Source organism: Bombina bombina, chromosome 12, assembly GCF_027579735.1.
Source record: "Bombina bombina isolate aBomBom1 chromosome 12, aBomBom1.pri, whole genome shotgun sequence".
In the NCBI taxonomy this organism is placed as follows: domain Eukaryota; kingdom Metazoa; phylum Chordata; class Amphibia; order Anura; family Bombinatoridae; genus Bombina; species Bombina bombina.
The window spans coordinates 31875347-31888130 of NC_069510.1; the positions used below are offsets into that span (position 1 = coordinate 31875347).

The 12784-nt window shown below is 41.0% G+C and overlaps 1 protein-coding gene across 1 annotated transcript in view; it reads right to left on the reverse strand.

The window, feature by feature from the left end:
* LOC128642776 (xenotropic and polytropic retrovirus receptor 1 homolog) overlaps positions 1–12784 on the reverse strand; it is a 556720-nt gene that overhangs the window by 252298 nt on the left and 291638 nt on the right. Inside the window, exons 4-6 of the mRNA XM_053695572.1 lie at positions 5366–5464; positions 4330–4547; positions 2529–2678 (exon numbers count right to left, since the gene is read on the reverse strand). Coding sequence (XP_053551547.1) covers positions 2529–2678; positions 4330–4547; positions 5366–5464 — 467 coding nt within the window. The remainder of the gene's footprint in view (positions 1–2528; positions 2679–4329; positions 4548–5365; positions 5465–12784) is intronic.

The window sequence follows — 12784 nt, forward strand, 5'->3', positions numbered from 1 at the left end:
GTGTATTATTACAACTGTGTTGGTTATGCAAAACTGGGGAAATGGTAATTAACCCCTTAATGACCGGACCATGTTTCAGTTTTCTTACCCTTAATGACAATGGCTATTTTTACATTTCTGCAGTGTTTGTGTTTAGCTGTAATTTTCCTCTTACTCATTTACTGTACCCACACATATTATATACCGTTTTTCTCGCCATTAAATGGACTTTCTACCATTTTTTTCATCACATCTTATAATTTAATATAAAAAATATATAAAATATGAGGAAAAAATGGAAAAAAACACACTTTTTCTAACTTTGACCTCCAAAATCTGTTACACATCTACAACCACCAAAAAACACCCATGCTAAATAGTTTCTAAATTTTGTCCTGAGTTTAGAAATACCCAATGGTTACATGTTTGCTTTTTTTGCAAGTTATAGGGCAATAAGTACAAGTAGAACTTTGCTATTTCCAAACCACTTTTTTTCAAAATTAGCGCTAGTTACATTGGAACACTGATATCTGTCCGGAATCCCTGAATATCCCTTGACATGTATATATTTTTTTTTAGAAGACAACCCAAAGTATTGATTTATGCCCATTTTGGTATATTTCATGCCACCATTTCACTGCCAAATGCGAGCAAATAAAAAAAATTGTTCACTTTTTCACAAATTTTGTCACAAACTTTAGGTTTCTCACTGAAATTATTTACAAACAGTTTGTGCAATTATGGCACAAATGGTTGTAAATGCTTCTCTGGGATCCCCTTTGTTCAGAAATAGCAGACATATATGGCTTTGGCGTTGCTTTTTGGTAATTAGAAGGCCGCTAAATGCAGCTGCGCACCACACGTGTATTATGCCCAGCAGTGAAGGGGTTAATTAGGGATCTTGTAGGGACCTTGAAGGGTTAATTTTAGCTTTAGTGTAGTGTAGTAGACAACCCAAAGTATTGATCTAGGCCCATTTTGGTATATTTCATGCCACCATTTCACTGCCAAATGGGAGCAAATAAAAAAAAAAGTGACATTTTTCACAATTTTAGGTTTTTCACTTAAATTATTTACAAACAGCTTGTGCAATTATGGCACAAATGGTTGTAAATGCTTCTCTGGGATCTCCTTTGTTCATAAATAGCAGACATATATGGCTTTGGCGTTGCTTTTTGGCAATTAGGAGGCCGCTAAATGCTGCTGCGCACCACACTTGTATTAAGCCCAGCAGTGAAGGGGTTAATTAGGTAGCTTGTAGAGAGCTTGCAGGGTTAATTTTAGCTTTAGTGTAGAGATTAGCCTCCCACCTGACACATCCCACCCCCTGATCCCTCCCAGACAGCTCTCTTCCCTCCCCCACCCCACAATTGTCCCCGCCATTTTAAGTACTGGCAGAAAGTCTGCCAGTACTAAAATAAAAGGTGTTTTTTTTTTTTTTTTTTTTTTTTTTAATTATTCAGCTGTGATGGACCCCTGCCTTAACCCCCAACCTCCCTGATCCCCCCCAAACACCTCTCTAACCCTCCCCACCTACCTAATTGCCACCATCTTGGGTACTGGCAGCTGTCTGCCAGTACCCAGTTTCCCCCAAAAAATAAAGTGTTTTTGCATTTTTTATTTTTATTTTTTCTGTAGTGTAGCTGCCCCAACACCCCCCCCCCCACCCCCCACCCCCACCAGATCCAGATCCTGATCCTGATCCAGATCATTTATTTAAAAAATTCTGCCCCCCTCCCTCTTACCAAGATTCATTGGTGGCAGTGCCAGTGATTGCTGCGCGCACGCGCGCGCGTGCACGCAGCCCCCCCGCACACTCGCATCCGGCGTGCACAATGCACTTAAAGGAACCGGATGCCGGGTAGCGATGGGCCGCCCACCCTCCTCCCTGTAAGCTCCCACCCACCAACGAACGGCCGCATCGCTACCGGTGCAGAGAGGGCCACAGAGTGGCTCTCTCTGCATCGGATGCTTTCTAAAGGGTATTGCAGGATGCCTCAATATCGAAGCATCACTGCAATACCCTGAGAGCTGCTGGAAGCGATTGCGATCGCTTCCAGCACTCTCTAAGACAACTGACGTACCAGGTACGTCCATTGTCACTAACTGCAAGTTTTTGCAGGACGTACCTGGTACGTCAGTTGTCATTAAGGGGTTAAGGGATTATCTATCTTTTAAAACAACAAAAATTCTGGTGTTGACTGTCCCTTTAATGTCGATTTTTAAAATTAATTTTATTTGACAAGCTGTTTTCCTATATACCAGATATCAGTACACTCAATGGCAAAAGAGATATATCTTTGGTCCAGGAATCCTGTCCACTGGTGTTCTATCATTGTCTATGATCTATCAGTAGGGAGTTACAATGACAGTTGTTGAGCATTGTCTTAAAAAGTAAGGTTTGGTAAATACAATTCTTTATTTGTAAAACTTTACAAAGATTTTCAAGTAATAGCGTGATAAAAAAATATCAGACTTATAATGGTTTATAATTATATTGGTATATCCCGCAGCATATGTGTCGTTTGTATTTTTATGCAAATATGTACCTCCACTTCTTGAATAAGTTGGTCATTCTTTTTGCTGGTGTAGAACGGGGAAGTGTCCACACATAACATCTTCCATTCACTCCCTCTCTGGGTTCCAAAGAGTTTGTCGTATTTTTCTGTGATCTTACCGAAGCCCATGTAATTTAGATTCTGCCAAAAATATAATTACAAAATATGAAAAAAATATAAAATACCTTTTTAATCTGACATCAAAATGGCACCATTATGACAGCATTGCACACATGTCTGTTAAAAAGATAAGTATAATAGATAAATAGACAGAATAACTATTTGATAAAAAGCATGACTGATCTCAGGGAAGTTTTCCTCTGTGAAAAGCACAATTGGGATAAAAGAGGCTGTTCCTAGGTGGTAATTTGCATTATGACCCTGGGGAAGTCTCCCTAAGGGTGATGGGGGGGGAACCAGACAGACATGGACTCCTTCCTCAAAGTGCTTAGAGGACTATGGCTGCACCTCACTGACAAGGTCTACAGAAGGCTGAAATGATCATCTGTGGTTGCCATGTTCCTTGTTCATAGGAGAATTGCCTGGTATTTCTGTATGGACTGACCTTGTTAGGTGGGATCAGACTCATATACTTCAGAAAAGTTCTCCTCTGTGAATAGCACAACTGGGATAAAAGAGGCTGCTCCTAGGTGGTAATTCGCTACAGAACAAGTTAATGAGTTGTTGCTCATTCCTGGTTGAGCGCTACCATTTCTTTATGTATTTACAGAAAATCATGACCCCTGCACTATTAAATTAATTTTAAATATTGGCTAAATAATTATGATTTATTTTGCAGCACTCCATCATATACTGTGGCAATACACATGTATAGCAGGGGCATATTTTGGCCTAGGACAGAAGTATTAAGGATGGGGGCACAAAATGTGAGTGTTAATTATATTGCATGCATTTATTCATTTTATTGCCCAATGGCCCATGACCCATCTAACTCCTCCTATGCAACACTGATAGATCCACCCCTCTTAAATAGTTCTGCCCCTTCTAAACATGGCCCACCTAGAAACACCCACAAATGTCCCTCACACAACCTAGACATCCAAGTCATAGAGGGAGTCTGGGAAATGTTGGGTGGTATGCCCTACCTTATGGGAAAAGCTATTAAATAACAAAATATTCAGTTAATTTTGCTTTAAAACAAATACTAGTTTAAATGGACATTCTAGACATTTTCCTTCATCTAAAGAAAGCATTTAAAAAAGTGTTTTTCTCTTTTAAAAATACATATTTATGTTCTTAATAAACTTATGACTTCTTGGGTTTGCAGAGGCAAGTTCCTCTCTACGAATAGATTTATAAATCCTTAACAGCCAATACGCATTAGTAGTAAATACATAATTGATACTACAGCATTTGTTTAAATTGAAATTTAAACAGCTTTTATTTAACATTTTTTAGACAAAACATATTTTCCAAATATTTAAATGCTGCTCCTTTGTATGAATGATAGATAATGTTTAACTACAATGTCCCTTTAAAAGGACAATAAGTTGATGGCAAAACTACAATAGCAAGGTTACTATTCACTATACTAATAGTTTTCCTCTTGTGTCAGCACCTGTCTTCAAAGCTGTGGTATTTTAACCCGCCTCTTCATACAGGAAGTAACCATCTTGTAGCACAGGTATTCTCTCACCCTGTGACATGAGCAGTGCACTTTTTCAGATCCGTGAGGTTGACAGCTTTATAAAAACTATATGAGTTTCAGGTTAGGTTGCACAATACAGATAGAATCTGATAGATGAATATTACATTAGTGGACAGATCATACCTGGTAGTTCTGCAGTAACACAAGGCTGAGATAGAGTTCGCTGAAGGCAAGTTTGAGATCGCAAAGTGTTTTGTGTTGCGCTCTGTGTGTATAGAATCTGTGAGGGCTCCTCCTGTGCTTTTGGAAAGATGGAGACTTTGTGACTTCCTGGGACTCCATCACCACATCTAGGTCTGCTTCCAATGTTATGAATCTTCTGTGAGCTTCAGCAAGCTTTTCTTTACATGGAGACAAAAATAGAATTCTGAATTCGGACAGTGGAAAAAAAAGTAAATTATATTTTCCCTATTCAATTCCCCCCTTAAAGTCTATGGAGACGACATCAGTAGATTATTAAACCACTTAATGACACAGATTTACCATGTATGTTGCACGTCCTTAAGAGTTTTTTGACCCTGTAGTAGCTCAGATTTTACCAAAAGTGGCGCAATGCCCTATTACAACATGCCTCACTTCAGGATGTATTGGGTTATAGCGCAATCTCAATGCTGCTAGTGAGAGCAGCGCCATTTAAACTGGCTGGCTTTAAGGGGTTAATTGGTAAAGAATACATTTTAAGGGACAGACAAGTCAAAAATAAACTTTCATGATTCAGATAGGGCATGTAATTTTAAACAACTTTCCAATATACTTTTATCATGAAATTTGCTTTGTTTCTTGGTATTCTTTGTTGAAAGCTAAACCAAGATTGGCTCATACACCAATTTCTAAGCTTTTGAAGGCCGCCTCTTATCTCAGTGCATTTTGACAGTTTTTCACAGTTAGAAAGTGCTAGTTCATGTTAGCTCACTCCCATGGAAATATTTATGACCCATCACTGATTGGCTAAACTGCAAGTCTGTCAAAAGAACTGAAATAAGGGGGCAGTCTGCAGAGGCTTAGATACAAGGTAATCACAGAGGTAAAAAATATACTAATTTAAGTGTTGTTTATGCAAAACTGGGGAATGGGTAATAAAGGGATTATCTATATTTTTAAACAATAAAAATTTTCAAGTAGACTGTCCCTTTACACACAACACATAATTCTGTTTTACCTGCATGAAAAGTATTGACTTTGGTGACTTCCTTGTCGCACATCTGGAAAAACCTTTCCTGAAAAGCTGCATAGTGTCTTTGGAGCACAGATGAATCATCTACAAATGTTAAAACACAAAATAGTTTAAGGACCACTCAATGCAGTAGAACTATATAATTAACAAGTTTATAATAGAGAGACAATGCTTTAACACCTACTCTGAATTTCAAATAAAATTCTGAAAAATTTAAAAAAAAAAAAAAAAAATTTCTCCAATTGTCCAGCCCCCTGTATCATGTGAAAAACATCAGCCAATCACAAAATTTGATAATGGAAGTAAATTGGAAAGTGTCTTAAAACTGCTGCTCTTTCTGAATCATAAAACTTTATTTTTACTTGAGGTGTCCCTTTAATTAAAAAAATATATAATTGCAAACCAGAAGTGCCATTATGATTCCTTCTTTGGTTTCTTTCTAGTTCTCTAACAGGTAGATTACAAGTTATGTGCGTTAGAGGGTATTTAACGAACGCAACAAAAGTTGCATTATTTCACCCTCCATAGCGGTGTCATTACAAGATTTCAAACAGCCGGCTTGTGCGAGCGATATGGTTGCGTTGAGCTCCATACCGCACAAAATACAAGCGCTGTTTTGCCGTGCTCGTGCACGCTTTCTCCATAGACATTGTGCCGCCCCAATGGGGCATAGAATATGACACAGCCTCTGTTAATATTCATGTTGATATAGTTAAGAAATTATATAGTTTTTTATGCCATTTTCGAAAAGCTACTCTGTTTATTCTGTGCTGCCATTTAGTGACCTTTTTGGTAACACTCCTGTATTCTGTGGTACCTTCCCTAGACATATTATGCATTTCCCCTATGTGTATTGTTCCGCCCTTCTGGTTCAGCTAACAGGCCACATGTAACAAGGACACGTTAATCTACATTGCACGCTACGAATAGTATCAACTTTTGACAGCTTAAATACTGTAACCATTCATCTGCTGTATCCTATTGTCTGCTGTAACCTGATATTCAGAATAAAGCAACTGTGTGGATGGACGAGGTATTCAGCTATCTGACAAGGATTGTCCGCAGTGATTGTTTCTTCTTATTCAGGCCAGGCATAGAGGTCTCAGCAAGGGATAGATCATTATTACAACTATCTGAGTCAGAATAGTCAAAGGTTGTATAGAATTCCTACAGCCTGCTATGTATAAGTGCGTGCCTAATCTGCAATCAAGCATCTTGTGAAAGCACATGGTCGCACAAGCTTACTGCACTTCGTCTGTGAATGTTGAAAACTGTTTCTCTGCATTGAACTGTGTTACCCAACCTGTCTAAGCTGCTGTTTGTCTTCTTAAAGAGACAGTACCATTTTTTGCAAAACTTGAAAAAATGTCTAGACAAGGCTCTGAGCACTCTTTTATGGCTGAACCAACACAGACACATCATGCCTCTGAATCCGCAGATGTACAGGGAGCAGATCCTGCAGATATTGCTGAACAGAGTGTAAGACCCAAACGTACAATAAAACCGACACAGAAACTCAGAGAAAACTATGAAACCACTATAGATTAGTTCTCCAGCAATCTGTCAGACCTATGGGACAGAATTTCGTGATGCATGTCAGTTTTGTCACACTTTAATGATCAACCAGCCAAATTGAGAGACTCTATAGATCACCTATCTGCTTCGTATGAGCGCTACCAGCGGCTGTCTGCAAAATACACAGCCTTCTTACAGGACTTTAATATAAAGGACTCTTCAGCAGAACTGACCAGGACTGATGCACTGGACCAACATAGAGATCTCTTAGTACAAATTGCTAAAGAAAGGGCAGAGTTCCGCATTGCTCAACTGCAGGAGACCAGATCTCATCGATCCACGTCAACTAAGCTCACTGCACGTTCTTCTAGATTCTCTCGCTCCAGAAGTTCAACATTAAGCAACAAGCTAATTGAGGCGCGTGCAGATGCAGAATCAAAAAAAGCGCAAAGCTCCTTTACCAGAAAGGAAGTAGAGATGGAAGCCCAAAGCAAAGCTCTCCAAGCACAAATGGCTGCCCAGCAAGCAGAGGTGGATTCCCAAATAAAGATTCTGCAAATGGAAAAGGAAGAAGCAGCTGTCCTAGCAAGGCTGAAAGTCCTTAAACGAGCAATGGGAGAAAGTACTAATTCAGACTGCCTTATCCCAGCAGATCTGGAAGACCCAGTTGAATGCACTAGTGAATACGTGCTAAAGCATAATATTTGCAACGATACAGAGTCATCTCCTGTACCTCCTACTAACACCATCGCTCTGACTCCCGACAGAGACCTCTCAGCACCAAATGCCTGAGCCTCTTCAAATCCACAACACAAGTGCATCTACGCAGCAAACCGCATCACCTCCCGCTGACAACAAGGTGACTTACAGTGACAAGCCGCAGCTCAAGCCACAGCCAGCAGAAGCCTTAGAGACTACAACACAGTTGAAAACTCTTACAACATCATTTTATCCTGGTATACTTTACCCTTCTTCACCAGAGAACTTTCACACCCAAGGGGTTATTCAAGTTACTTTGGCACCAAAGAGTGAGAGATCAGACTTGACTGACTTTGCCAGATACATGATACACCGCAAGCTCATTAACACAAGCCTCTCAAGGTTTGACGACTGTCCAGAGAGCTACAGGGCCTGGTGATCAACCTTCAAGACTGCTATTGCTGATCTCGACCTTACAACCAAGGAGGAACTTTATTTGCTCATAAAGTGGCTGGGGCCAGAATCTGCAGATCGTGTTAAAAGACTGATAACAGTACATGTTGATCACTTGAGCAAGCCTATGGTAGCTCTGAAGCCATAGAAAGCTCTCTGTTCAAGAGACTGCAAAACTTTGCAAAAATAGGGAACAAAGAATATTGCACGATCCAAGAACTAAGTGACCTCCTCATGGAGCTAGAGTTGGCAAAGACAGACCCACGTCTACCTGGACTAAGCTACCTGGACACTGCTCATGGTGTCAATCCAGTGGTGTCTAAACTGCCATGCAACCTGCAAGAGAAATGGGCGCAACAGAGCTCAAGATACAAAAGAGATAATAACGTATCGTTTCCTCAATTCCTATATTTCTGCAAGTTCATCAGCAATCAAGCCTGGATGAGAAACGATCCCAGCTTCAGCTTCTGCGAACCCAACTTAGGGCAAAGACTTTACAAGAGCACAGAGAGATTCTTCAGAAACTTGGAGTATGCTACAGGTGTTGTGCTTCTTATGGTTACTTTGCTAAAGACTGTAAAATTGTCATCAAGTGCACAGAATGCAGTAGCGACAGACACGTTACAGCTATGCATCCTACTCCACTTCCAGACAACCCACAGCAGCTAACTGCCTCCACCCCTGTCTTAATTCATGGCGGGGAGCAACAAAGTTGTGCGCCAGTCACAGCGAGTGTTTCCTCTGCATGCACAGAAGTCTGTGGAGAAGGCTTAGACCACAAATGCTGTGCCTAGGTATGCCTAGTCAAGATTTACCCACAGGATCAATCTGAGAAAGTTGCTAAGATGTATGCTATAATAGATGAACAGAGCAACAAATCCCTGGTTAAGCCTAAATTCTTTGAGATCTTCGGCAAAGAGGGTCATGCAACACCGTATACCATGGATTCATGGTCTCTCATATAAAAATAAAAACAAAGGCATACCCCTACCAACATTAGTCGAGTGTGACCAGATACCAGACGAAAGGGAAGAGAGTTCTATTCCAGAGGCTGCATATCACCATCCTCACTTAAGGCACCTTGATGAGATTCCGGCAATGGACATGAATGCTGAAATCTTGGTCCTGCTAGGAAGAGACATTCTCAGAGAACTTAAAGTACGCGAGCAGTGCGATGGACCTAATAATGCCCCTTATGCACAAAGACTTGATTTAGGCTGGGTGATAGTGGGCGATGTATGCTTGAATAGAATGCATACGTCGTCTGAGATATACTCCTTCAAAACTTACATATTAGGAAATGGACGTGCATCCCACTTCAAACAGTGCCCTCGCCATTATGAAGTAAGGGGGAAGCCTCTTGACATCATCCAAATACCTGATGATACTCCTATCCTTTGTGATGACAATCTGGGTACCACAGTGTTTTGTACTACAAGTGATGACAACAAAATAGCCTTGTCAGTTGAAGACAGAGAATTCATCAAAGTAATGGACAAAGAATTCTTCAAGGACGAGTCTAACATCTGGGTTGCACCGTTGCCCTTTAATGCTGCAAGGGTCAAACTCTCAAACAATCGTGAACAGGCATTATCCAGAATCAACTCACTTCAACGAACACTAAAGAACAGGCCTGAAATGAAGGACCATTTAATTGCCTTTATGAAAAGAATCTTTGACAATGATCATGCCGAGCCAGCTCCACCACTTCAAAGACTCCATTAGTGCTGGTACCTGCCTTTCTTCAGAGTGTATCATCCACGTAAGCCAAAATAAATCAGGGTAGTGTTCGACTCCAGTGCCAAGTATCAAGGCGTATCCTGAATGATGTTCTTCTCACTGGTCCTAACCTAACCAACAACCTTGTAGGTGTACTTATAAGGTTCAGAAGAGAGCCAGTTGCCATAACTGCTGATATTAAAAAACAAAATTCATTGCTTCATTGTACAAGAAGACCATAGGAACTTTCTAAGGTTTCTGTGGCACCATGACAACAACATGGACAATAAGATGATTGAATACCGTATGAAGGTACAGTACGTTTTCGGAAATAGCCCTTCATCTGCTGTTGCAACATACAGTTTACGAAGGACTGCTCTTGATGGAGAAAATTAGTATGGTGTGGATGCTTGACACTTCGTTGAGAGAGACTTCTATGTAGATGATGGACTTAAATCTTTACCTATAGATGAAGAAGCCATAGATCTGCTCAAGCTCAGACTACACAAGATTGCTTCAAACAGTGTTGCTGTTATGAAGGCCTTTCAACCTGGCAACCATACCACAGGGTTTAAAGACTTAAATCTGGGAATGGACATTCCACCTGTACAGAGAAGTCTGGGCCTAGGGTGGGACTTATTAATGGACACCTTTGGCTTTCAAGTCAGCTTTGCAGACAAGCCATTTACCAAACTTGGTGTTCTGTCAGTGGTGAACAGCCTATATGATCCACTGGGATGTGTGGCTCCCATCACCATACAAGGTAAAGCCCTATTGAGACAGCTCTCATAGATTATTAATGATTGGGATGCTCCACTACCAATAAACAAGCTTTCAAAGTGGGAGTCCTGGAAACAATTTCGACATGCCTTAGATGGAATTCGTATACCATGCTGCTACACTTCAGCTTCCCTTGCTACAAGTCAGAGAAAAGAGCTTCACATCTTCAGATGCATCTATTGAGGCCATAGCAGCTGTTGCCTACCTCAAGGTAAGAGACTCTTCTAATCAAACCAATATAGGGTTTCTGTTTGGGAAAGCTAAATTAGCTCCTAAGCCTGAACACACAATTCCCAGGCTTGAACTTTGTGGGACCGTGCTAGCTGTAGAAATTGCAGATTTCATTCTGCAGGAGCTAGACATTCAGATAAATGATGTCAAGTTCTACACAGACAGCAAAGTTGTTCTGAGCTACATATACAACCAGACTTAACATTTCTATGTTAGCAACCGTGTAGAAAGAATCAGGAAATCATCTAAGCCCAAACAATGGTATTATGTTCCATCTGAAATTAATCCTGCAGATTATGCCACCAGGCCGGTGTCTGCAAGTGTCTTTGCAAATTCTTCTTGGTTAACAGGTCCCGAATTCCTGCTGGATCATCCAGAAGAAACCACAGCTGATGTCTTCAGTCTTCTAGAACCTGACAACGATCCAGAGATTCGTCCTGAAGTAAAAACCTTTGTCACCAGAACTGAAACAGACTTGCCTTGGGCTGTCAACGCTTTGAATGTTTCTCCAAGTGGACAAGGCTTGTACGCACTACTGCAAGGTTAGTCCATATTGCACACTGCTCTCACACGAAGCCCACAGATGCTCACTGTCAAGGTTGGCACGTGTGCCAAAAGTTTCTTCCTGCAAAAGATATTGCTGAAAGTGAACTGTTCATAATACTCAGTGTACAACAGGATGTCTTTGGCTCAGAAAGTAAATGTATCTGTGACAAGAGGGACATTCCAAAATAAACAGTCCAATGGCTAACCTGAACCCATTCATTGACTTTGATGGCATGTTAAGGGTTGGAGGACATTTAAACAAGGCTAATTTGGGAGGTCAAGAACAGAATCCTCTCATTATACCTGCTCGCAATCATATCACCTCTCCACTTTGCTAATACGGCACTACCATGAAGGGGTTAAGCACCAAGGTAGACACTTCACAGAGGGTGCCATAAGAGCTGCAGGACTTTGGATTATAGGAGCAAAAAGACAAATTACAGCTACACTGCACAGCTGTGATCAGTGCCGTAAACTAAGAGGTAAACATCAGCAACAGCAAATGTCAGATTTGCCAGTTGACATGTTAAGTACTGACGCACCTTTCACTCATGTTGGTTTGGATGTCTTTGCACCATGGATGGTAACAGCCCACAGAACTCAAGGTGGCCAAGCAAATAGCAAACAACAGGCAGTGTTGTACACTTGCATGAGAGTGTGTGCAGTACACATTGAAGTAATAGAATAAATGGATGCCTCAAGTTTCATCAATGCTCTAAGGCGGTTCCTTGCCATCAGAGGACCAGTCAAGACATTAAGATCTGACTGTGGAACTAATTTCGTTGGAGCCCATCGAGAGTTACATCTCAACTCTAGGTCAATTGAAGACCTTTTAGCTGAAAAGGGCTGTACATGGATTTTCAATCCTCCTCATTCTTCCCACATGGGTAGTTCATGGGAGAGAATGAAAGGCATCACACGTTAAATACTGGACTCCATGCTTATGGACTTGAACTCCACAAGACTCACCATGAGATTCTAACCACCTTCCTGGCAGAAGCATCTGCCATAATCAATTCAAGACCACTTGTTCCAGTGTCTGTAGATCCAGAGACCCCAACTCTCCTTACTCCAGCTACTCTTCTTACTCAGAAGCTTGGGTCTGTTCTTGTTCCACCTGGAGACTTTAAAACAGGATATCTGTGCTACAATCAGTGGAAGTGAGTACAACACCTTGCCAACTGCTTCTGGAATCGTTGGAGGATAGAGTGTCTCTCTACTCTGAAAGGACGCAGGAAATGGAAACGTCTGAACCCTAACATCAAGGTTGGAGATTTCGTTCTCCTCAAGGACCAGCAAGATGAAAGAATCGAATGACCCATGGGACTGATTGTAAAGAGAATTCCTAGTGATGATGGTAAGGTGCGTAAGGTGGAGGCGAAAATTGCAAGACAAGGGACTATAAAAACTTTCATCAGACAGATCACAGAACTTATTTTTCTCTTGCCCTTTGGAGACTGA